General features: G+C 44.0%; 1 protein-coding gene and 1 long non-coding RNA gene across 2 annotated transcripts in view; both read left to right on the top strand.

Annotated features, from left to right (window-relative positions):
* Window positions 1–26243, top strand: part of LOC309565207 — a 1884446-nt gene that overhangs the window by 1411357 nt on the left and 446846 nt on the right. The window lies entirely within an intron of this gene.
* The window catches only part of LOC309565507 (embryonic protein UVS.2-like), a gene marked incomplete at both ends in the record, with an annotated part of 59698 nt that overhangs the window by 11472 nt on the left and 21983 nt on the right, over window positions 1–26243 (top strand). The window contains 10 exons of the mRNA XM_082270477.1: window positions 5958–5985; window positions 8838–8909; window positions 11240–11380; window positions 14450–14567; window positions 17284–17459; window positions 19581–19662; window positions 21143–21270; window positions 21489–21604; window positions 22618–22843; window positions 25224–25342. Coding sequence (XP_082126603.1) covers window positions 5958–5985; window positions 8838–8909; window positions 11240–11380; window positions 14450–14567; window positions 17284–17459; window positions 19581–19662; window positions 21143–21270; window positions 21489–21604; window positions 22618–22843; window positions 25224–25342 — 1206 coding nt within the window. The remainder of the gene's footprint in view (window positions 1–5957; window positions 5986–8837; window positions 8910–11239; window positions 11381–14449; window positions 14568–17283; window positions 17460–19580; window positions 19663–21142; window positions 21271–21488; window positions 21605–22617; window positions 22844–25223; window positions 25343–26243) is intronic.

Genomic DNA, 26243 nt, shown 5'->3' with positions numbered 1-26243 from the left:
ACCCCCTCCCAAGACTTAAGGTAGGGCCCGAGGACCCACACCCTACAAGTCGTGCAAAATAAAGAAGACAAAGGTGATAGTGCAGGTGACAAACTACAAAGAAAAAGAGACAAACAAAACAAAAAGTGGGGGAGGGGAAGTGGGGAAAGTGCTATGGTGCCATGTGAGGAACCAAGGCAGGCCTTCCAGCCGGAATAAAAAATTCCTCTGGTGCAAGCCAAAAGGCCTGTCCCAAGAGGCAGGTGCGGAAAAAGTGTGCATAGTGCAGTGACCAAGGTGCCAAAATAACTCAGGCGAGCTGCCCCTCACCAGTGAGAAATCAAGGCACCCCTGGGCTGCCACCCCAGGGGCACTTGCACTACGGGCTTTCTCTATCCCGGCCCAATGGCCAGACCGAGTGCAGCCCTTACCTACCAGGAGGTTTGGAACATGTACAGCTTAGGGAGAGCCTGCCTACAACTGGGGACAAGCCTTTTGCAAGGCCAGATTCAACCCAGGAGGAAAAGGCCCGCCCACCGCCGCCCACGTTCCTCACCAATCACATCCAGGAGCAATACTAACCGTCATTTCCCAGCTTTCTTGCTCCCTTCAAACTGATAGGGTCGGACCTATTCAAATCAGAAGGCAGCGGACCCATCCGGCTTTCTCTGACAGTGCCTACTTCCCGGTCCCCCAGTGACGTCTGGAGCGCCCCGGTTCATTTCAGCCCCTGCCGATACTAACCCTCAGGGTCCATACCAACTGATAAGAACAGATACTACACTTGATCTTAGCCAAAAGGCCGAGAAGCCAGGACTTACTCTGCACTTCAAAAGCCACCTAGGTATCTCTGAGGCACTGGTTACCTGACCCGGGTCCCCTAGTGCACCCAAAGCTGGGGCAAGCGCATCCGGATCATGGAGAGGCACAGATAGTACCCCTCCATTCCCCAGGAGCTTACCATGACCAGGGCCATGAAGGCAAATGCAGCTACTAGTTACCATGGGCATGTCCGGACCACCAGGCTTTGGAGCCATAGGAACAACACTCTGCCAGAGGGACTCAACCGAGGCAACCGACAAACGGATTTCAGGCCAAACAGGTAACCCATATAAAGCATGCGAGGACTCAGAGCTTTCAAACCCATTAGCAGGTGAACACTTTGTTTTTGCATGACAGTCCAACCGAGCAGCTGGTATTGAGTCAGTAGAACCCGGCTGGGTGGTAAGTAGAAGAGAAGTAAGATCAGGCTGGTCAATGGTAAAAGGATCATCAGACGCATGCTGGACATCAAGCATGGGATCATCAGGCTGGACATCTGTCACCGGATCAGAGGCAGAAGAAGGCAGGTTGTCAGACAGCAGATCCCTAGGGGTAGACGTGTCATCGAGCAGCAGACCATCAGAGGCAGGCAGGTTGTTAGGGACAGGATGTCCAGAGACAGGCTGGGCATTGGGCACCTGCCCCTTTGGCTGGGCAACAGGGACCGAAACTTCAAGCTGGGCAACAGGGACCGAAACTTCAAGCTGGGCAACAGGGACCGAAACTTCAAGCTGGGCAACAGGGACCGAAACTTCAAGCTGGGCAACAGGGACCGAAACTTCAAGCTGGGCAACAGGGACCGAAACTTCAAGCTGGGCAACAGGGACCGAAACTTCAAGCTGGGCAACAGGGACCGAAACTTCAAGCTGGGCAGCAGGGACCGGAACTTCAAGCTGGGCAGCAGGGACCGGAACTTCAAGCTGGGCAGCAGGGACCGGAACTTCAAGCTGGGCAGCAGGGACCGGAACTTCAAGCTGGGCAGCAGGGACCGGAACTTCAAGCTGGGCAACAGGGACCGGAACTTCAAGCTGGGCAACAGGGACCGGAACTTCAAGCTGGGCAGCAGGGACCGGAACTTCAAGCTGGGCAGCAGGGACCGGAACTTCAAGCTGGGCAGCAGGGACCGGAACTTCAAGCTGGGCAGCAGGGACCGGAACTTCAAGCTGGGCAGCAGGGACCGGAACTTCAAGCTGGGCAGCAGGGACCGGAACTTCAAGCTGGGCAGCAGGGACCGGAACTTCAAGCTGGGCAGCAGGGACCGGAACTTCAAGCTGGGCAGCAGGGACCGGAACTTCAAGCTGGGCAGCAGGGACCGGAACTTCAAGCTGGGCAGCAGGGACCGGAACTTCAAGCTGGGCAGCAGGGACCGGAACTTCAAGCTGGGCAGCAGGGACCGGAACTTCAAGCTGGGCAAAAGGGACCAGAACTTCAGGCTGGGCAAAAGGGACCAGAACTTCAGGCTGGACAAAAGGGACCAGAACTTCAGGCTGGACAAAAGGGACCAGAACTTCAGGCTGGAGCAGTTCGGCTGGCGTGGAAGTAGGCTGGAGCAGATCGGCTGGCGTGGAAGCAAGCTGGAGCAGATCAGCTGGCGTGGAAGCAAGCTGGAGCAGATCGGCTGGCGTGGAAGCAAGCTGGAGCAGATCGGCTGGCGTGGAAGCAGGCTGGAGCAGATCGGCTGGCGTGGAAGCAGGCTGGAGCAGATCGGCTGGCGTGGAAGCAAGCTGGAGCAGATCGGCTGGCGTGGATGCAGGCAGATTGGCTGGTGTGGATGCAGGCTGGAGCAGATCGTCTGGCGTGGATGCAGGCTGGAGCAGATCGGCTGGCGTGGATGCAGGCTGGAGCAGATCGGCTGGCGTGGAAGCAGGCAGATCCGCTGGCGTGGAAGCAGGCAGATCCGCTGGCGTGGATGCAGGATGGAGCAGATCCACTGGCGTGGATGCAGGCAGATCGGCTAGTGTGGAAGCAAGCTGAAGCAGATCGGCTGGCGTGGAAGCAGGCTGGGGTAGATCCGCTGGCGTGGAAGCAGGCATGGATGCAGGCTGGAGCAGATCCGCTGGTGTGGATGCACAATTGGATAGTGGCAAGATTTTGCAAGTTGGGAAAAACTTTCGTTTCTTTTTGGGTTTTGCCACTGAGGTTCTGCATGTGAACACAGGGCTGTGAGTAGGGGGAGCAGCTGGTAGCAAAGAAAAGCTGGGGGATTTTGAAAAAGAGGGAGCAGTAACTAAGGAGGATTTCTGAAGGATTGGTGCAGACAGTGGAGAAGAGGTAAGCTTCAAGGAGTTAAAGGCAGGGTAGGTGCAGCAAGTGGGAACAGGGTACTGACATATGGTTGGTAGAAGGGTAAACTGGGCTGCAACTGTGGTTGCTGTGGGTGATGGAGAGAGAGATGTTTGAGCAGGCAGGTGTCTAGCAGTAGGAAGGGGTTGTTGCAAACTGACTGAAGCTGAGTGCAATATATCTGACCATGCTTGTAATAACGGTTGAACAAGATTCAGTTTACACTCTGCCTGTCTGACAAGAGACTGCACTGCATTAATACAATGTACTAGCACCTGTTGGGAACATGCTGAATAGTGCTCAAAGAAATAAGAGGAGTCATCCTCCAATAACCATACCAGTGATTCTACCTGAGCCATACTAAAGGGGGGAGAAAAGTCATCACTTTCTTTAGGAATACTGGACAAAGCCAACTCTGCACAAACTTGAATCAATGGCTGAACATCATCAAACAGCATCCTGCCCTGATCAACTAGGGAATGAGCAAGACGAATGCATTCTAACAGCTGGTCCCTGGCCCACTCCTTTAATATCTGGCAGCAGTATTCCTTTTCCTCTGTCACCAGCAAAGAAAAGTAAATTACCTCCTCAAGATGCATCTTGCCACAAACAACAGAGCTAAGATGGCTTCTCTGTGCAGCCACTTCTGGTCAGGACGGGCCTTGGTATTCTGTCAGCAACAGTGTGACCAGAAATGTGTGGACTGACACAGAGAACATTAGACATAATTAAGGTGTAAAGAATATAATTTATTTAAAAATAAGTGAATAACACAAATGTAAACGCACCTCCAGAAAACTATAACTGTGTAAATCCAATCAGATACCCAAACAATAGTGACACACAGCAAACAACTGCTCAAACCAAATATATACAAAACAGGATAAATGAATAGTAATAGAAACAGAGCCGGGGTCATACACGGGAGATCAAGCAGAGGGAGCTGGGAGCAAGACAGAACAGAGAGAGGGTTGCAGGAGATGGAGTAAGCAAACAGGAAGGAAGGAATCAGGCTGCAGGGTCAGGGTCAGGGTCAGGATCAGAGTCCAGGATCAGGATACAGGGACACAGGCATGCAGGTCAGGCGCACATGGAGACAATACCAAGGCAGTGAGAAGAAGCATACACAGGGTTTAAATATACTTCCTGCAACCAGCATCAGGTGATGACTGATTGCATAAGATGTTCGCTTCTGACTACTGAGAGACACCCGCTGGTGGACACTGGAACTGCAGCTTATGGATCTGGGAGCTACAGTGCCACCAGCAGGTGAGCTCTTTCCTGACAACTGTACAATAGGATTTGTTGGGCTCTACTATACAATAGAATGCAATGGGATCTACTGTACAATTGGATTAGTTGGGCTCTACTATACAATAGAATACATTGGGATCTACTGTACAATGGGACGCACTGGGATCTACTGTACAATAGGATTCGTTGGGCTCTACTATACAATAGAATGCAGTGGGATCTACTGTACAATGGGATTCGTTGGGCTCTACTATACAATAGAATGCATTGGGATCTACTGTACAATAGAATGCAATGGGATCTACTGTACAATGGGATTAGTTGGGCTCTACTATACAATAGAATGCATTGGGATCTACTGTACAATGGGATGCAATGGGATCTACTGTACAATATGATTAGTTGGGCTCTACTATACAATAGAATGCAATGGGATCTACTGTACAATAGGATTCGTTGGGCTCTACTATACAATAGAATGCATTGGGATCTACTGTACAATGGGATTCGTTGGGCTCTACTATACAATAGAATACATTGGGATCTACTGTACAATGGGATGCAATGGGATCTACTGTACAATGGGATTAGTTGGGCTCTACTATACAATAGAATGCATTGGGATCTACTGTACAATGGGATGCATTGGGATCTACTGTACAATGGGATGCGTTGGGCTCTACTGTACAATAGGATTTTTTGGGCTCTACTATACAAAAGAATGCATTGGGATCTACTGTACAATGGGATGTATTGGGCTTTACTGTACACCGTATTGGGCTACGTTGGGCTCTTCTGTACAATGGGGTGTGTTGGACAATTACATTGGGATGGCATTCACAATGAACGGCAATGCACATAGAGAATGTGAGTTGTAATGCATTGTGGCAATGCCCATTATTGCATGCGCTGCCTCACCATACGAGTGTAAATAGATTCTTATTTTTATTATTTCTAGAAAGAACTGTTGCAACTATAAGGCAGTTTGTGTTCTTGCTGATCCGTCCAATATTTAGTTGCTAGCTGGGTTTGCAAATACACCAAATAGTTTCAAGCGGTACATTGGTCCATATTTACACCAATACAGCGAGCGGCCCCATAATATCCAATGTGATCTCATCTTTTATCAGCAGTAGTAGAGTGGTGTCCCATGTTAGCCATTGTCACAAACATTCACCCGGCCCTCACAAACTCTGTATTTTGATGAATGCATGGAATTCACTCACCCCTCAAGAATTCTGGTTATGTTTTGCTTAATATGTTGATTTCCTATGATTGCCAGCTCCCTCTAGTGGCCATAATTCAGTATTTTCTAGATTGAGGCATTTTAGGAAAAAACTACATTATGGCCACTAGAAGGCGCTGACGGTCACAGGAAACCAACGTATTAAGCAAAGGTCAACATTTTTAAGGGCTGAGTGAATTTTTTAATGAATAGAACAGCCAAAAAATACAAAATTCTTGCAGAGTTCATAAGAACAGCGAGCGGCTTGTATATTAGTGCCATGGTCATTAATCCCATTACTGGTCTATGTCGTTGAAAAGTCTGACTGCCATTTGACTCCATAGCCATCATATTAGGATCTTATAATTACTTTGTCTATGCTTTTGTTTTGCAGATTAATTTTGAAAGTGGGGAAAAGGACGGTAAGTGTCATTTCTTGGTGTTTGTATGCAGGTTGTCGGTATGTATACTGTGCTGGTTATAAAAGGCAGACTTCACAATGTCCTCATGGCTTATTGAAAGGGAATGAATCCGTACATGTCCCAGAAGAGTCCGATGGAAGCGGAGCTTTGGCCATATCCTGGAGCTGCATGCTGGAGAAGAAGAGAGGGGGAGGTGTTTTGTAGTCCTGGGGTGTCAGTGATGATTCTCCATTGATAAGAAGTCATTCTAGATAGTTCTCTGTTTGCAGCTTCTGTATATCTAAATTCAAATAGACAAATGCAATTTATTGCACCATATCAGTCCTTAGGTGTGGTGGCTGCATTCGTTTTCTTTGTTCATGCTAAGAAAATTCTCTGCCAATCACTATACAGTAAATCCTGCCACAATTCCAGTCTTCCTGGCCACTAAACTGATATATGAAACGTATTATCGTTCCCAGGTATCTTCTATGAACTACATAAGATATATATATCCTACATATATACAGTATATATCCTACATATATATATATCCTACATATATATCATATATATATATCCTACATATATACAGTATATATCCTACATATATATATATCCTACATATATATCATATATATATATATATCCTACATATATACAGTATATATCCTACATATATATATATATATATATATATATATATATATATATATATATATATATATATCCTACATATATATCATATATATATCCTACATATATACAGTATATACCCTACATACATATATCCTACATATATATAAATATATATATATATGTATATATATATATATATATATCCTACATATATATATATATATATATATATAAATATCCTACATATATATATCCTACATATATATCCTACATATATATATATATATATATCCTACATATATATCCTACATATATATCATATATATATATATATCCTACATATATACAGTATATATCCTACATATATATATATATCCTACATATATATCATATATATATCCTACATATATACAGTATATACCCTACATACATATATCCTACATATATATATATATATATATATATATATATATATATATATATATATATATATATATCCTACATATATATATATCCTACATATATATCATATATATATCCTACATATATACAGTATATACCCTACATACATATATCCTACATATATATATATATATATATATATATATATATATATATATATATCCTACATACATATATCCTACATATATATATATATATATATATATATCCTACATATATATAAATATATATATATATATATCCTACATATATATATATATATATAGATATATAGATATATATCTATATATCTATATATATATATATATATATATATATCCTACATATATATATATATATATATATATATATATATATATATATATATATATATATATATATATATACACATATATCCCTATATAATGGAGCTAAGGAATGGAGAAGGGTTAGTAGTCTAAACTAGGGGAGCAGCCAGGAGTGACAACATTGTTCCTCCAGTGATACAGTGGGGTGGGTGAGCGTTGTCCCTCTAGGACAGCCAATATGTTAGCGGCAGGGTCCAGAAATCCAGAAAACAAATGCAGCCACCACATCTAAGGATTGCGGTTAGATTCACATCCATGCAGCTTGCGATTGATGCATTTTTAGGGCGCTTTTTGCAGCATTTTTTTACATTTTTGAATGAGTTTTTGATGCACCGTGGTTGACTTTTTTTTTTGGGCTATTAGGAAAGTTTGACAGTTCTGTTCATGGAGTGCAACTTTGATGCTACTTGAGTGCCAGAGAGTGTAAAGTTGCATCAGAGTCGCACTCCATGAACAGAACTCTCATACTTTCCTATTAACCAAAACATTTAAAAAGAAACTCGAAATACATCAAAAGCCCAATATTTGTGTTTTTGGTGCCGGTCCACTGAAGTCGATTACACGCAAAATGCAATCTGCTGCATGAAAAAAAGTCCCCGACCCTTTCCAAAAATCGCACCAGCTCAGAATGCAGAGATGTGAACAGATCCATAGGAAACCATGATGAATTTCAGAAAAACGCACTAAAAAACGCATAGGTGTGAACCAAGGGCGATAAGCTGCAATGTTTTCAAATGTTCGTTTTTGGGGTTCAGATCTGATAAATTGGGAACTTGTACAGAGAACAATATGGAGGCAGCCGCTGGTGACCTCATACAGAGGAATATAAAAAAATGGTGAACTGCGTGGATTTTTGATGCAGAAGAGACATACTGAATCTTTCACTAAAGTCAGGTAGATGATTCACTTTGCAAATGCAGTTGCACTCATTTTCCCCAAAGCTTAGTAAATACGGCAAAGTTCTCCTGATTTTCATCATCCAATCATAGGCTAGAAAAAATGCTGTTTTTTTTTGTTTTTTTTCCTTGCTTCTGATTGGGTATTGCTTACAAAGTGAAGCTTCCCCACATTACATTTAATAAGGAAAATGAGTGCAGCTGCACTTTGCAAAGTGCGCCGTCTTTTTGCCTTTAGTAAATCTTCTCCAATATTTCTCTTAGCAATCAGTGAATGTTTCCGGATGCTTCTGAGTGATCTTCCTATCCTTATGCCCCGTACACATGTGCAGATTATCTGCAGACTTTTGTCTGCAGATTTACCTTTTCTATGTAGTGCAAGGGCCTGCCAGATTGCATACAAATTGAAAGTGTTTAGGTTTGACCTCATATATGGTTTTGGTAAGTCTGCAGACAAAAGTCTGCAGATAATCTGCACGTGTGTATGGGGCATCAGTGTTGATGTTATCACCGTCTTTCTGTCTTTCAGATGGAACTGTGGCAGAGCGCCCGGAGGTTGAGCCTCCTGATGTTTTCAGTCTCATTGTTGCGTCCAACAAAGGTAAAAATACAAGCGCACCAATGTGGGCAGCCGTTGACTGACTGAAAATGCTAGTTGCCTGGCTGTTGTTCAGATCCCATGGCTTCCATTCTTTCTGCCTTATGGGCTGGAAACAGTAATGTAGATCTGGAATTCATCTGCTACATTCCTGTTTCAGGTCTTGTGCTTTCAATGAAGCCGGAGACAGCCAGGTCACCTGCATTTTCTGACCCAGGTACACAGATTACCTTTAACCACCTCCCACCCGCTGTATAGGGAAATGACGTCATATGGCGTTCCCCAGTGTCAGCGCTCTCGTGTGCCGCAGGGGATGCACAGCGTGGCAATGGCAGGCTTTGGATACGGCGCAACTCCGATCTCGGTAAAGAGCTAAGGACGCGCCTCTTTACCCATGTGATTGGCTGTGTCCGTCCAATCACAGCCAGTCACATATATACAACAAAGTGCTGTTTATCGGCTCTCCTCGCCTCACAATGACAGAGTATGAGGAGAGGAGAGCCAATCAGCCGCATTTCCTCACAGGGGAGACTGTACAGGTAATCATTATAGTGCAGCCCTAACAGTGCCCAGCAAGTGATGCCAGCCTGTGCCCATCGGTGACACAAATCAGTGCCCATCAGTGACACCAATCAGTGCCCATCAGTGACACCAATCAGTGGTCATTAGTGACACCAATCAGTGCCCATCAGTGAAACCAATCAGTGCCCATCAGTGACACCAATCAGTGCCCATCAGTGACACCAATTAGTGCTCATCAGTGAAACCAATCAGTGCCCATCAGTGACACCAATTAGTGCTCATCAGTGACACCAATCAGTGCCCATCAGTGACACCAATCAGTGCCCATCAGTGACACTAATCAGTGACCATCAAGGACACCAATTAGTGCTCATCAGTGACACCAATCAGTGCCCATCAGGGACACCAATCAGTGCTCATTAGTGACACCAATCAGTGCCCATCAGTGACACCAATCAGTGCCGAGCAGTGACACCAATCAGTGCCCATCAAGGACACCAATCAGTGCCCATCAAGGACACCAATTAGTGCTCATCAGTGACACCAATCAGTGCCCATCAGGGACACCAATCAGTGCTCATTAGTGACACCAATCAGTGCCCATCAGTGACACCAATCAGTGCCGAGCAGTGACACCAATCAGTGTTGCCTTTCAGTGCCCATCAGTGCAGCCTATCAGTGCCATCTCATCAGCACACTTCAGTGAATGAGAAAAATGACTTATTTACAACATTTTCTGACAGAAACTAAGAAAAACTTTTTTTTTCCCAAAATCTTGTTGTTTTTTAAGCAAAAAAATAAAAAATAAATAAAAAACCCACTGGCCAATAATTACCACCAAAAGAAAGCTCTCTTTGTGTGAGAAAAAAAAAATGATGAAAAGTGTATTTGGGTACAGGGTTGCATGACTGCGCAATTGTCATTTAAAGTGGGGGGGGGGGGTAAAAGTGCCTGGTAATAAAGCGGTAAAGAGAGACTGCAATGCAGAGCAGCAGGAGCGATTCCCAGCTGTGCTGGGGGGGGGGGGGGGGCAGTGTGAATGGGGCACATAGGGGACAATTGTTTCCTGTGTATTCCTGCGGTGGCAGACATTTTACTATGTGCCAAAACTTCTGTCACCGTCACCGCACACAGTGTGTGAATCAGTCCCAGATACAATGTAAGCCAAAGCAAACAAGGGGTTCACTTTAAGGGCCGGTTTACACTTGTGTTGCTGAACAGCGATCTGTGTTTGTAACGCTCTTTGTAGAGCATTTGACAGGTGGTGGGGAGTTGGATTGCCTCCTTGTCACCTGCTTTAGCCCCTTGAACCCGGCACTAGCGTGCATCACACGTGGTTGCAGAGTGCCCCCATTCAGTTACATGGGTCGTTATCAGCGGGTAGTACTGCCGGCTGAACATGACAGTGGGTATAGTTTTTGCCATGTGGCATGTTTACTTTATCCCCGCTGCCTTTGCAGCATAAGGTTAGAACAGATTGGGGGGGGGGAGGTAAAAATGTGGCTCAGGGGGCGGAGACAAGACCAGTCACTCTACATAAGGAGAGAGAGCAGCAGTGAGCGGTCTTTATTACAGGTAAAGTCTGACACGGGATTACTGCACAGATATAGAAGAATACACAAAGCACACAGAGATTGAGGGAAGAATACACCTGACTCTTGTATTTAGTTTGCAGAGTTCAGCGTTATCTGGGGTTGGCTTTTGTCCTGTCTGTCACTTCTCTTCTATAATCTATTTGTGACTTTCAGAAAAATAGAATTGAGCGTTTTTTTACTGCCGGTTCGCATTACAAATGTCTTCCGTGTTTGTAGAGAGCAAAGTGCTGCTGTATGAAGGAGACATCGCTGTGGATCTCGGACGGAACGCTATGAAGTGTGATGACAACTCCTGCAGATGGAGCAAAAACAGCACCGGATTGGTGAGCGTGCCGTACACCCTCTCCTCCGCCTACAGTGAGTATTCTGACTCCTCCCACAATCAAACATCAATCTGCAGTGCCATTTCCCTGCAGGACACGCTGAGAATGAAGGCTTTGTCTGCTCTGTGCCTGTGTGCGGCTCCTGTAGGAGACAGTAAGACCGGCGCCTAGAGTAGAAGGGGCAACACCTGGATAAAACGTTCTCCATTTTCATTTATTTCCTTTTTTTTGCAGGTTCTTTTGGTTATTGTACAATAATTGTGTGCAGGAAAAGAGTTTAGCTACTGCTGAGGGTGGTCACAAGACTCTCTGCAGCTCAAAAGGCACACAGTCATCCCCTCTCTCTTCAGGGTCTTGTTCTCTGCAGTTCAGCCAGTTGTACTGTTTAGTTGAGTGGCAGCGTTGGCTTAGCAATAGCAAACTGTCTCCCCCTAGTGCAAAGTTGATGTAATTACCACAATAATAATGTAATTATATAGCGCCATCGTCTGCCATGCCAAACTGCAATGTGATCGATATTCCGGGGGGGGGGGGGTGTAATACAAGAGCAGGGCTCCAGGTTCCTCCTTTATTGAATTGTATTGTACCCGTATTGTCCGCCCTCATGTTATAGGGCCCTCCTAACCCTCTTGTATTACATTGTATTGTTGCTGTATTGTCTCTCTTTATATTGTAAAGCGCTGTGTGTTCTGTCTCTAAACCTTCTTTATCCATAAACTTCAGATACCATATTTCTTTCATCTCAAATGTATTAGAACAAGCCAGGTGAAACTACAAATTGATAAAATAAACATCAATCAGTACAAAATTGCATACAAGAAAGAAACAATGCTCTATAATACAGGATGGGATAACAAGAACTCACTTTTTTAAGCTCTCTCAGCGGTGATAGCGAGAGATTGAGGAAACAGGCCTTGTGGCTGATTCACTTCCTCTGGAATGCTCCCAGAATGCACTGGTTCCTAACAACTTTATTAACACATTCTAAGAGGTTACAATATGTAATTACTGCAGAACTGAAACTATACTAGAAAAGAACAGTAGGTGGCGTCTGCACTCTGCATATAACTAGCTTATGTAAATCAAGAAAACCCAACATGTTATTTAAGTACTGAATAGAAGTGCGGTTGGCAGAACACTGTGCAAACTGTTGGCGCTATATCAATCCTATATAAACAATGCTCTATAATACAGGATGGGATAACAAGAACTCACTTTTTTAAGCTCTCTCAGCGGTGATGGCGAGAGATTGAGGAAACATGCCTTGCTGTATCTTCTCACAATGGTGGCTGATTCACTTCCTCTAGAATGCTCCCAGAATGCACTGGTTCCTAACAACTTTATTAACTTCTATGAGTTTACCATATGTAATTACTGTAGAACTGAAGCTATATCAGAAAAGAACAGTAGGTGGCGTCTGCACTCTGCATATAACTAGCTTATGTAAATGAAGAAATCCCAACATGTTATTTTAAGTAACATAAACACAAGTGCTGAATAGAAGTCCTGTTGGCAGAACACGGTGCAAACTGTTGGCGCTATATCAATCCTGTATAATATTAATAGCACAGAAAATGCTCCATAGACTAGAACATAGAGCTGTTTAGGGGAAAAAAAAAAAAGCAGTAACAAGTGGAAAATAGCTGCAACAAAAAAGGTGGTATACTGTATGAGGGTGGTCACTAGACTCTCTGCAGCTCAAACAACATTATTATTATTATTATACAGGATTTATATAGTGCCAACAGTTTGTACAGCGCTTTACAATATAAAGGGAGACAATACAGCAACAATACAATTCAATACAAGAGGGTTAGGAGGGCCCTGCTCCTGGGAGCTTACAATCTAATAGACATGCACTCATCTCTTCCTTCCCCCTAGGGTCTTGTTCTCTGCAGTTCAGCCAGTTGTACTGCTTAGTTCAGTGGCAGCTTTGGCTTGGCAATAACACACTGTCTCCCCGAGCGCATAGTTGATTTCTTTATCATAATAATAATGTATGTGTATGGCGCCACCATCTGCCATGCCAAGTTACAAAGTGACAGATATTACAAGGGAGAGCGGGCCAGTATAATACAATACAGCAATATCCCATAGACCAGTACCTAGAGCCGGTTTGCAAAATAAAGCAACATAACTGTAACATAAAGGATGGTGTAATGTATGAAGGTGTTCACAAGACCCTTTGCAGTTCAAATGACAAAAAGAGCAGCATAGTGTATGTCATTCAGTACATGCTTTGATTTATTCTTGCATTGTTTACAGTCAAAACCAATTTTTTTCCTGTTAGTTTCACATTTTTGCATGCTTGTCATTCCATATTTAATATTGTATTGATTAAATTATAACTAAAGGTAAAACTTTGTTTTTTTTTAGTTGTGGAGTGGAGAGGGATTAGAACCCCTGTCAGTTTTTATTGCTGTCTGTGTCCCCGTTAGGGAGATTCCCCCTCTATTTGTCCTGTTTACTATTATCATTGAAAGTAAAAGTAAAAGAAAATCCCAAATGTTGGGTTGTCCCCAGAAAAGTAATAGACTCTTCCCCTGGGGACACTCATTCTGGTGATCTCGGGGTCCCCAAGGGATTCCCTTAATTTGCAGGGATTTCCTCTCACTTCCCGTTTGTCTATGGGAAAGGAAGTGAAGGGAAATCTCTGCAATGCGACAGAGATGGCAAAAAAAAATCAGATCAGGGGATATAACCCTCCGTTACTCTATCAGGGGTCTTCAAATGATGGCCCTCCAGTTGTTCAGGAACTACAATTCCCATCATGCCTAGTCATGTCTGTGAATGTCAGAGTTTTACAATGTCATGGGATGTGTAGTTCCCCAACAGCTGGAGGCCCGTAGATGGAAGATCCCTGCTCTATCCAAAATAAAAATAAAAAGTTTTGCCCATAGTTCTACTATTAAGTTAATTGTTGATCAGCCACTAGAGGGAGCAAACGCTCTGTTTGCATTCACTCCCATCAGCTTTCCTCCCATTACCCGCTGGGATGAGATGAATATGGCTGAATCGGTGTATATAAAGGGGGTGCGGGAAAACGCAATGCCAGTATTATTTCACAAGATTCCCCTAATAAAGATGTCTTCTGGTTCCACAGGTTCCTCCAATATCGCAGTATTCCTCGGCGCCATGGAGGAATTTGCGACTCTCACCTGCGTTCGCTTCATCCCACGCACCACGGAATCAGACTATGTGCAAATTACGGATGCTGGCGGGTATGTAAAAAATACTTCTCACCCCCCCCTTCCTTCCTTCTTTTTTTTTCAGATTTGAGTTGAATTTGGAGCCGGTACTCATTTTTATGCAGCTGCTCGAAATGTAAATGCACCTTTCTTGCAACCATGGTGGCCGTATTTAGTTGCGATGTCCGGGAATTGGCATTGCTCTGCTCTTCCAGTTGTATCGCCGTTCTCTTCATAGTCTTACCAGAGCTTGAGATCAAGTCGCAGACAGCCTCTGGCACAGAAAACCGTCTTCTTTATAGGGATATTTAGGCTTATTGCACCAAGAGATTTATTTCTGGTGAGACCCTTCTCTATGGGGTCTTCACATGTGTGGCTGTTGTTGGGGGTTTGACAGGTGGTGGTGCCTGCTGCCTGTGTTAACCCTCAAAATGTCACCGCAACAGTGTGCACTGCATGCAGTTCTGGCGTGGCCCTATTGAATGGGTCACATTTGGCACCAGTAGCACCCAATGAATGCGACACGACTTTTAACTGCTTACCTACCTGGGCAATTTTTTTTTACTTTTCACATACATAATACAATCTGCATTTTTAGAACCACCAAATATTTTCTGAAAGAAGATGCCCTGGAGAATAAAATGGTGGCTGTTGCAATTTTTTATGAAAGTTACTAGGTTTGCACCAATACCGGTATCGGTGCTGATACCAAGCATTTGCGTGAGTTATCAGTACTCGCCCAAATGCTCCCGAAACTGATACTTTGCAGTGCGATTTGCATAAATATAAAACGCACTGCAAGGAATCGCATGCAATTTGAACAGGAATGCGGTGCAATTCCTGTCTGAATGGCATGCGATTTCCCCCGACCGAGCCTGTGGTGGTGTATAGAAAGGGAATAAAGCATCAGCTAGTGGGCAGTTTAAAAAATGTTAGAACTCACATATCTGGCCACATGCAAAATAATCTACATAGGGGTCCCAGTCTGCCGATGACAGCAAATCAGGGCCGCTGGTGTTCACAGGGCTGGAGGAGATGTATAAGCGGTCCATCCCCAAGCTGAACCCCCAAACCCCCTCCTGGAACTTTTCCTGCAGCCCTGTGAGTACTTCCAGTTGCTCTGATTTGCTACCATGGGCGGACCGGGACACCTATGTAGATTAATTTGCATGTGGCCAGATATGTACTGTGAGTTCTAACATTTTTTAAACTGCCCACAAGGTGGCGCTTTAATCCCTTTCTATACACACACACACAGGAGGAATGGGAGAAACTGCACTCAAACACAATATAATACCCATTTTTTTCCGTAAGATATAAAATATGATGTTGCGCCAAGAAAGTTCCAAACACGTCAAGATTTAAAATTTTACAATATGAATTGGCACCAAGCTACGGTACCTAAAACTGTCCACAGGTGAGGCTTTTAAAGTGATTCTAAAGTTTTTTTGTCTTTTTTTATAATAATAAACATGTTATACCTACCTGCTCTGTGTGATGGTTTTGTACAGAGCAGCTCCTCTTCTTTTAAGGTCCCCTGCTAGCGGTCCTGGCTCCTCCTCCCTTTCGAGTCCTCCCAATAGCAAGCCTCTTGCTATGGAGGCACCTGAGCAGCCTCGCTACCGAGCCGCACTCCTGTAAATGGACATTGTCCATTCACATGCGAAGCACGGCTCAGCCCCACTCTCTCCTCATTGGTTCACTGGCTGTGATTGACAGCAGCAAGGGCCAATGGTTCCCACTGCTGTGTGAGCCAATGGGGGAAGAGAGACACGGTAAAGCTGATGCTCTTGTGCACATCACTGGATCAAGAACGGGCTCAGGTAAGTATCAAAGGGGCTGAGGGGGGAGCTGCACTCCCTGTATATACTCCCTGCATAGGTAAAATGCATTAAAGTAAAAAACATTTAAAGAACTTTAAAAGCCTTTACAGGTTATCAGTAAAACGCTGATGAGCGCAGTTGAGCGCTGATGCTAGAATTATTGTTGTCACATCAAGTTCATGGTGATAACTCCTATGTGTGATGCAATCACCATTTACATATGTGTGTCAAACCAATGTGCACTTTTGCATTGGTGTGGGGGGGGGGGGGAGTGTGGGTTTTTTTTTTTTTTTTATTTTATATAAATTTGTTTTTACACTTTTTTATTTTTCATTTAACTTTATTTCTATCTTAAGGGGTGAACAAGCACCTTGCGATAGCTTTGGGTGGTCACAGTTAGGTTTTCAGAGACATCAGGGGCCTATTAGATCCCTGATGTCCCTGATAGCCTATTAGATCCCTGATGTCCCTGATAGCCTATTATATCCCTGATAGCCTATTAGATCCCTGATAGCCTATTAGATCCCTGATGTCCCTGATAGCCTATTAGACCCCTGATATACCTGATAGCCTATTAGATCCCTGATATCCCTGATAGCCTATTAGACCCCTGATATACCTGATAGCCTATTAGACCCCTAATAGCCTATTAGATCCCTGATGTCTCCCCTGGCGTTTAAAGCATCTGATCAAGCACAGATCATGTTTAATCAGATGCTTCCTTAGCTGTACCGGCCAGGCCAAGATCGCTCTAAAGCCAGAAGTGACAAAATCCTTGTCGCTGATGGGGGATGAGGGATCATGGCTGCAGCAGCCCTGACATACACTGTTCCCTAGACTTAAATGTGATTGGCTACTGAATGCAGCACTTGGTTCATCACCCTTTGCAATGACATAATAATATTGTTATCTCCCGTTCCTCACAGATGTTGGTCCTATGTTGGTAAGCAAGGAGGAAGTCAAGCCCTTTCGGTGACGAGCAGCTGTATGGTCCAAGGCTCCATCCAGCACGAGCTGAACCACGCTCTGGGATTCTTCCACGAGCAGAGTAGGAGTGACCGTGACGACTACATTAATATCATATACAGCAACATCAAGCCAGGTATCCGACTGGATGATATCATTACACTATCGTTACAAACAATTTCATAGCTGTTCATCCATAGAAACTGCATGTAAATTTGAGGCAACAATCAAATGTTCTCAGACTACAGCATATTCTCTGCAGATCAATTGTGTGAATGGGGAAAGTACTACATTGTAGCCACAAGATGGCGCTGAGTATGATAGGAAATAAATATGCTCATCAGCCCCACCCAGTGGCTATTATGCAGAATTCTCCTTCATTTACTTATTCAGTCTACAGGGAATATAGCCTGAGAACATTAAATGTTGTACAAAATAAATTTAGAGGCAGTTTTGATGGAGGATAAGCTATGCATTTTTTAAGCAGTGCATTTTGAAGGCGGTGTGGGAAATGGGTGTGGAACGTGGGTTTTCCGCACTGCGTTCTGGTGCGAACAAGCCCTTAGAACATATTTTAGTTCACAAAATACAAATTCTCCCTTTCATACATCTAGTCTGTGAAAATTCATGTTTTAGCTACTGTGAGCAGCATAAGTCGTAGTTTTTGGGTCACTTTCATAAATGAGGGTCTTAAAGGGGTCATAAAAGAGGATCTTCTGTCAATTTTTAAAAAATGAAGTCAGCCGCTACAAATACTGTAGCTGCTGACTGCTAGTAAAGAGACATTTGGGATCAGGGATCCAGCACGGTCCTCCCCCTGGGCCAGGTCTTCACCAGTCTTAAGGTCCTGGATACCGCCATGTTTAAAGTGGGAAGCCAGCATTGACCTCCTGCAGCTTCAAAGCTAGGTCCTCACTGCGCATGCGCGAGCCGCGCTGTGCTGCGCGAATGGTCCCACAGCCTCTTGGGACCTGTGAGGTGTGGAAATGGGTGCAAGTACCTGCCAGAAATAGGTACTCGTTCCCTAACCCTAAAAAAAAAAGAAAGCATGCAAGGTGGGGATCAGTGAAACTTGGCGAAATCCTGCTTTAAAGTGGAACTCCAGCTTACAATTTTTAGGCCACACTCGGTGGCAAAAGCACCACTTTCAAGGGCGTTTGACTTTTTTCTGCCTCTAAATGCCAAACTATGTTAGCCCATGCGTCCATGCAGACATCGCCATTTAGAGGCAGAAAAAAAACATCACTTGTGTTCAGAAGAGGTACATTCGGGCAGGAAAAACAGCAAACGCACATTAACGATAGACGCGTTTGCTCATTCACAAGATGAGTGTTTTGGCAGAAAAAAGACCCAATACTCCCAAACACGCCTAAGCACTAGGTGCGTTCATTCATAAATTAATTTTTAGGCCAATTGAACAAATTAATGCCCGAAACTAAATGCATCTAATCACATTTGCAAATTGTGGCTTTAGTTGCATTTTTTACGTTGTTTTTCTCTTGCCTGGAGAAAAAACATTCAAAAGAGCGTGGAAGGTTTGAAATGTCAGTCTAGCTTTTATATCTATGTGTGCTTGAGAGATTTCTCCTCACTTCCTGTCTCAGTGACTACACAGGAAATGGTAGAAATTTCCCCATTAGTACAAGGAAACCGAGGCTCAGTGATATTTTATAACTCCTTTTTTGGAAGGATGCTAGCTTGCTGTATGTTTCCTTTCTTCCTCATGCACACTGGGCATTTAGCCATGGGTGGAGGGCAAAGGCGCATCTTCCAGCCTGGCTCCCAGCAGCCTGTCAAAGATCTGACATCTGCTGCTGCTGAACGGACGGTGCACCAACCAATATGTACATTTGGGGCAGTATGTGCCCAGGGATGAATGCCCAGAATACAAGCAGTCTGCATTTCAGGCATTCCTCCCTGGGCATATACTACCCAAAACAGAAGTACTGCTGAGGGCACTGCCCAGCCACATCCCAGCTGTCAGACTCTCATAGACCTTTACAGCCTGTGTGCCTATGCCCTCTGCCCGATGCTAAATGCCCAGTGTGCATGAGGCCTAATACTGTTTGTGTAAATATTGCTGACTCTATATTTGCTTTGAGTCTTTGAACCTTTGATCATCATGGCAGCCAGGCAACTAGCATTTTAAGGATGTGAGCAATAAAAAGGCAGCCCATATTTTTGCGAAGGTTTCCTTTTAACATAAATGAAGTGAAATGCTATATAATATTACAGCCGCAAATTTTGTCTCCTTCAGGGACCGAGAATAATTTTCAGAAGTTCGACACATTGAACCAGGGCATAGAATACGACTACGGCTCCGTCATGCATTATCCAAGGTACAAATGGGGACATTTCAAAGACATAGCAAACAACTTTCACTTTCCACTTTGCATTTGCCGGAAATACAGTTTTTATTCTTAAACTCCTGCGATATCCATGTAGGAGGCACAGTCAGATCAATAAAATGGAATCAATTCTGATTCATCGCACTCCAATAGGCTCCTTAAAGTTTATTTAAACCCAAAAACATAAAATATTGCAGATTACCAGTCGTCAGATGCTTTTTCCTTTTTTTTAGGATCATTCCTTTATTTTTGTATACCTTCTCCCGCAGCAAAGCGCTTGCTATAATATATCTGCTTTTAATTGAACATGTGCAAGATTAAAAAACAACCATACAACCTTCGATCCATCTATGGGCAGACTGGTTGTACTGAAGTCAATCCATCGATCAACTTCAGCACAACCAGCCTGTTTGATTGTTTGCATGCGATCACTGCTGGCGGCTATATCAGTCAGTAGTGATCATTGTATTCTATCAGTGGGGAGATCTCCCCATGCTCCCTGCTGGCAGAACACAAGAGCGCTGCGGGAGAGATTCCCCCCATCAACACTGACTGGGAACAGAAAAACACAGTATGAAACAATTTCATGAGAAATAGATTCCAGGGCTGTGTATGGATTATTTTTGGAGAATAAGGATATTGTATAGTTCAATCCTAAGGTCACTGACTTTATAGTGTTTTCACCTGTTTTCACCTGCAGGGGGTGCTGCAGGAAAAGTCAAGGGTTACGGCTCCTAGTTTTTGTATAAAGCGAGAGTTGGGAGGCATCTGGAAAGCTTTTCTTTTACCTAGAGCAGTGGTCTCCAAACTGCGGCCCAGGGGCCGGAAGCGGCCTTTTGCTTGCCTTGATCTGGCCCTTGGAACACTATTTCTTTTTTTTTTTGGAACACTATTTCTCCCACTGATATGAGGCATTATTCCTCTTACTGACACCATCGATGGGGCATTATTCCTCCACTGACACCATTGATGGGGCATTATTCCTCTCACTGACACCATCGATGGGGCATTATTCCTCTCACTGACACCATCGATGGGGCATTATTCCTCTCACTGACACCAACGATGGGGCATTATTCCTCTCACTGACACCATCGATGGGGCATTATTCCTCTCACTGACACCATCGATGGGGCATTACTCCTCTCACTGACACCATCGATGGGGGATTATTCCTCTCACTGACACCATTGATGGGGCATTATTCCTCCACTGACACCATCGATGGGGCATTATTCCTCTCACTGACACCATCGATGGGGCACTATTCCTCCACTGACACCATCAATGGGGCATTATTCTTTTCACTGGTACCATTTTCTACTCAAAGTTCGGCCCCCCTAAGGTCTAAAGGGCAGTAAACTGGCCCTTTGTTTATAAAGTTTGGAGACCCCTGACCTAAAGCCCCCCTTTTAGCTAAAGCTATGATAATGGAAGGATGTATGTAAAATATGTTTTTATTTGCTTCTAGTTCTGCTTTCTCCATTGAGGGCATCTCTCCCACCATTGTCCCGAAACCAAATGCCTCCACCCCCATTGGACAGCGTTATGGACTTAGCAACTTGGATGTTGCCAAAATTAACAAGTTATATGATTGCGGTAAGAAAACGCAGGATTCATAGAGCTCTACAAATCCAAGGGGGGGGGGGGGTCACTATTTCTCAATCACACACCTTGATTGAACGTGGAGCATAATATAAAATCCAATCATCCCTCTGTATGTGAAGAGTCTGATTCTTGCTGTTGCCGATATACTGCTCTGTTTTGCTTTTTTTACCGACAACCACTTTGAATTCCTAACAATTTATCTTTTATAGGTCTCTGCCGAACATTGCTCTCCAGTCCTTCAGGATCCTTAACGTCTTCCAACTACCCCAATAATTATCCCGCTGCCAGCAGCTGCTTGTGGCTCATTCGTGTTCCATCAAACCAGGTAAGGCCCACAATTCTGAGTATCCAAGGGTTGAAAAGTTATTACTAAAAGCTGAACTAAACTCATTCAGGGCCAGTTCACAGCAGGAAACCTGCATTCCGTGTGCGATTCCCACACCGCGTTCAAAACGCACTGCAGTTACCACCTTCAGTAGGTGTCAGCGCTAGGTTACCGACACCCCAAACGCAATTCGCAAGTGCAGTGCGTTTGCCTACATTGGATTGCATCGTACAGCGTTACCATGTGATCCGGTTGCTGTGCATTTTCTAAAGTATGCCCTATGTTTGGTGCAGTCTGGCACAATTTCAGCCCATTTAAATGAAATAGTAGGGGGTGGGGTGGTTTAAAGTGATTTCTTAACAAAATCAAGCATGAAGACACAGATGGAAGGGGGAGTTTGCTGTGAATATAAAAATGTAATGAAATGGCGTTTTCAGTTTGCAGAGCTCAGATACAGTTTAGTTCCCTTTTAACCACTTGCCGACCTCGGCTACAGCACAATCCTCCGGTTCTCCATCCATGTTCATCAGTACCGCATACCAGTGCTGCCTCTTGAGTGCCCACCAGTGCTGCCTCTTCAGTGCCTACCAGTGAAGTCTCATCAGTGCCTATTAGTGCAGCCTATCAGTGCCCACCAGTGAAGTCTCATCAGTGCCTATTAGTGCAGCCTATCAGTGCCCATCAGTGAAGGAGAAACATTACCTGTTTGAAAAATTTTATAACCGAAACAAAGAAAAACCTTTTTTTTCCCACATTTTTGGTCTTTTTTCATTTGTTTAGCAAAAAAAGCAAACCGAATGGTGATTAAATACCACCAAAAGAAATCTCTATTTGTGTGGAAAAATGATAAAAATGTCCTATGGGTACAGTGCTACATGACAAAATTGATGAAAATTGGCCTGGGCCAGAAGAGGGTGAAAATGCCGGGTAGGCAAGTGATTAATAACAGAGCGATTCAAGAAGCCAAATGCCCAAGGTTTCCTCCTCCTGCTGACTTCTCTTTCTTCTTCCAGGTCTTCCTGCAATTCCTTGCCTTTGATGTCCAGGCCTCAGCCGGTTGTCCATTTGATTACCTGAGGATCTACGATGGGCCCACCACGTCCTCCCCAGTGTTATTGGACAGAGCCTGTGGAGCCGGCCAGCTACCCCCCATGATCTCTACATCCAACAAAATGCTCCTTGAATTTGTCAGTGACAACAGCACTGAGGCCACTGGATTCAAGGCTTCATACAGCACTGGTAAGGGGAACACAGCAGAGCAGATCTTTATCGGATTTTATGATGTAAAGTTCTGAAATTTAATATAAGGGTAACTTAAGGCTTATTCACACAAGCTTTAGTCCCTGAAGAGCAATCCACGGTTGGATCACTGTTCAGAGAGCACCTGACTGGCGGTAACTAGGCGTAGTATCATTGTGTCGCCTCCTCACTGCCTGCTTTAACCCTTTGAATCCTCTGACCGCTTGAATGGGTCACGCTTGGCAGGTGCTACACCCACCAAAAGTGACAGAGGTATAATTCCTGCCACAGCCGCAAAGCATGTGTACACCCCCGGCCTCTGCCGCTAAAGGGGGTGAGGTTAGGGGAGCTGTAAAAACACAGCTCAACTGCATGGCATTACCACCTCACAACAACTATTATCAACAAGTCCTTATGGAGAGCTTTACATAGGCTGAAATTGCATAGCTCCCTATGAGATGTTAGCTGTCACCATCCTGGCCACTGGTGTCACAGGTAGGGATAAGCATGCAGATCTGGAGCAGCAGAATGAAGTCAGTGCACCTAATTCTATACTTATTCTGTATCAGTGACTCAGAAAATGCTGCCATGGAATCAGATCAGCCAGAAAACTGGAATTTTCAGAAGGAGAGGTCAGCGGCGGTGACCAGCATATTATATCAGTAAGGTCTCATGCACACAGGGTGTTTTTTTTTTTCCTCTCTCGGGCAACTTTTCTCTAGTGGAGGAAAACGCAGTTTTACAAATGCACCTAAAGCACCTTTTGTATGCATTTATGCACATTTGTGTGTTTGGCGAATTCTAGCCAAGAAAAAAGGGAATTAACGTGCAATTGTGCCTAAATGCGCCCAGCCTTAATGTGCGCTTATGCCGTCCAAACACACCTCTTCTGAATGTGCAAGTGATGGAGGGGGTTCTGCCTCTAAACACCGATGTGTGCATGGACAATTGGACATCAGGGCTAACATAGGGGGGCGTTTAGAAATAATAATAAAAACATCCAACGCCTGTAAAAGAGAGTTTTTTGTTGTTATTTGATGTCCTGTGTGTATGAGGCCTAAAGATTTCCTATAAAAACGCTTGCCGACCGCCCTAAGGCTCCATTCACACCTGGGCGTTTTCAGCTCCAAAAACGCTCAAAAGAAACACTTCCAAAATGCCCAACAAGTAAAACCCCATTCATTTAAATGGCCCCTGTTCACATCTGAGCGTTTTGCAAAACGCCTGTAGCTGAAAAAAGTACATGAGCTTCTTTTTGGGCTGATTACCAGCGTTTTTGATAGATGTCAATGAAAAACGCCTGAAAAAATCGCGGTAAAATCGCGGTAAAAATCGCGGTAAAAATCGCGGTAAAATCGCGGTAAAAAAACGCTACGCTCAAGTGTGAATGCAGCCTAAGGCACTTATCCTGCTGCAAGGCGACCTCGCTGCACAGGATCGCACACAGGTGCATCTCAGAAAATTAGAATATCCTCAAAAAGTTCATTTTATTTCAGTAATTCAATTAAAAAGTGAAACTCATATATGCATGAAGTGCTGTAGAATTTCCTGGTAGAAGGGCTGCGCTGACTTTGGACTTGATAGAACACAGTGGAACAACACCAGCAGATGACATGGCTCCCCAAATCATCACTGACTGTGGAAAATTTTGCATTTCATTTGGAAATCCTGGTCCCGGAGTCTGGAGGAAGAGAGGAGAGAATCCAAGTTACATGAGGTCCAGTGTGAAGTTTCCACAGTCAGTGATGATGTGTATTTAGAGAGAGAGACATTTCCCCAAAGAGTTATGCCTCGTACACACGCAACGATTATCGGCCGACCGATCGTCCGACTTTTGTCCAGAGTGGTGTTTTGTTGGTTGGAATGTGCCTAGACTTACTTTCTTCTCTGAGCATGCCCAGTCTTGCTCATCAGATTTTTGTCTGCCGAAATCTGTGCTGACTGACGGAAAATCGGCCGTTGTTTTGACGGCCAACAAAAATTTTATAGCCTGCACACCAGATTTTTTTCGGCCGAAAAGTCGGAGTCGGTTGTCGGAAGCATCATACTAACAAGCCGAAAATCGGCCGATCGGACATTGGCCGAAAATTCATGGCCAATTATCGACGCGTGTGCACGGGGCTTTAGATCTGTTTTAGCACAAAATGGCCGCTTAGCTCCCCCTGTTGGCTCCGCCCTTTTCTTATCTGGGAACACATTGTTGCGGTCATTTTTGGAATGTCTGCAATGTCCTTACCAAAAATAAAGACTGCTTTATATTTCATTGGGTTCTAATTGCAATCAATATATCCTTCATTTTTTTCTATCTCATCTCTGATTTGTTTAATACTTCTGGTTTTATTGGATTACATTTCAGCAATTTTTATTTTCCTTATTTTAGTGACCTGCGGCTCAGTGCTGAGCAACCCAATGGGAACATTCTCTACTCCCAACTACCCCTCTAACTATCCTGCCTATATGGACTGTACCTGGGTATTGGCGGCCCCGATTGGTTATCAAGTGAGTACCCAAAATGGCGGGTATAGAAACCTTAGCAATGTACTTTTTTATTTTGGTCTTATTTGGTGTGGAGCTGGTGAGGGGCTTTCTGTAGCATGGAGACACCTTGTTTTAAATGCGTATTTTATATATCCGGTTTTTGCAAAAATAATGAAAACGTGCAAACCTAAATATTAAAGCTGGCTTCACATATATGCAAGCTGGATGTGTTTTAAACCGTAGTAAATTCGCATGACATGTGACTGTGACCGACTCTCAATGGAGCCGGTTTACACATGTCCAGGGCAACGGCTATGCCGTTTCAAAAAGGGTCCTGTGCGTTTTTTTGTCCAGTTCAGGTGCGAATTCAGGGAACAAATGATGTGATCATAAGATATCCTGTTCCATCATGTCCTTCAAAGGAAAGAGTATAGAGTAGCCATTTTCAACCAGGTTTCTGTAGAACCATAAGGTTCTTCCATAGGTTTCTAGGGGTTCATTGAACAATAAACAGCTTATGTCTCCCAGACGAGTAACCATTGACACCAATGATCATTTTAACTATTTGTAAAGGGTAGTTTCCTCCCAATGACCACCACTATAAGGAATATTTTTCTCATTGACCACCAATGTAAGGAGAATTCTTCCCACTGGCCACCAATGTAAGGAGAATTCATCCCATGGGCCACCAATGTAAGAAGCATTCCTCCCATTGACCACCAATGTAAGGAGCATTCCTCTTACTGGCCACCAATGTAAGGAGAAATCTTCCCACTAACCACCAATGTAAGAAGTATTCTTCCCACTGACCACCAATGTAAGAATTCATCCCACTGACCACCAATGTAAGAATTCATCCCACTGACCACCAATGTAAGAAGCATTCCTCCCACTAACCACCAATATAAGAAGTATTCTTCCC

The sequence above is a fragment of the Pelophylax lessonae genome (genome assembly GCF_965119305.1).
Source record: "Pelophylax lessonae genome assembly, chromosome: 10".
In the NCBI taxonomy this organism is placed as follows: Eukaryota; Metazoa; Chordata; class Amphibia; order Anura; family Ranidae; genus Pelophylax; species Pelophylax lessonae.
This window is presented reverse-complemented; position numbering and strand designations above follow the sequence as displayed.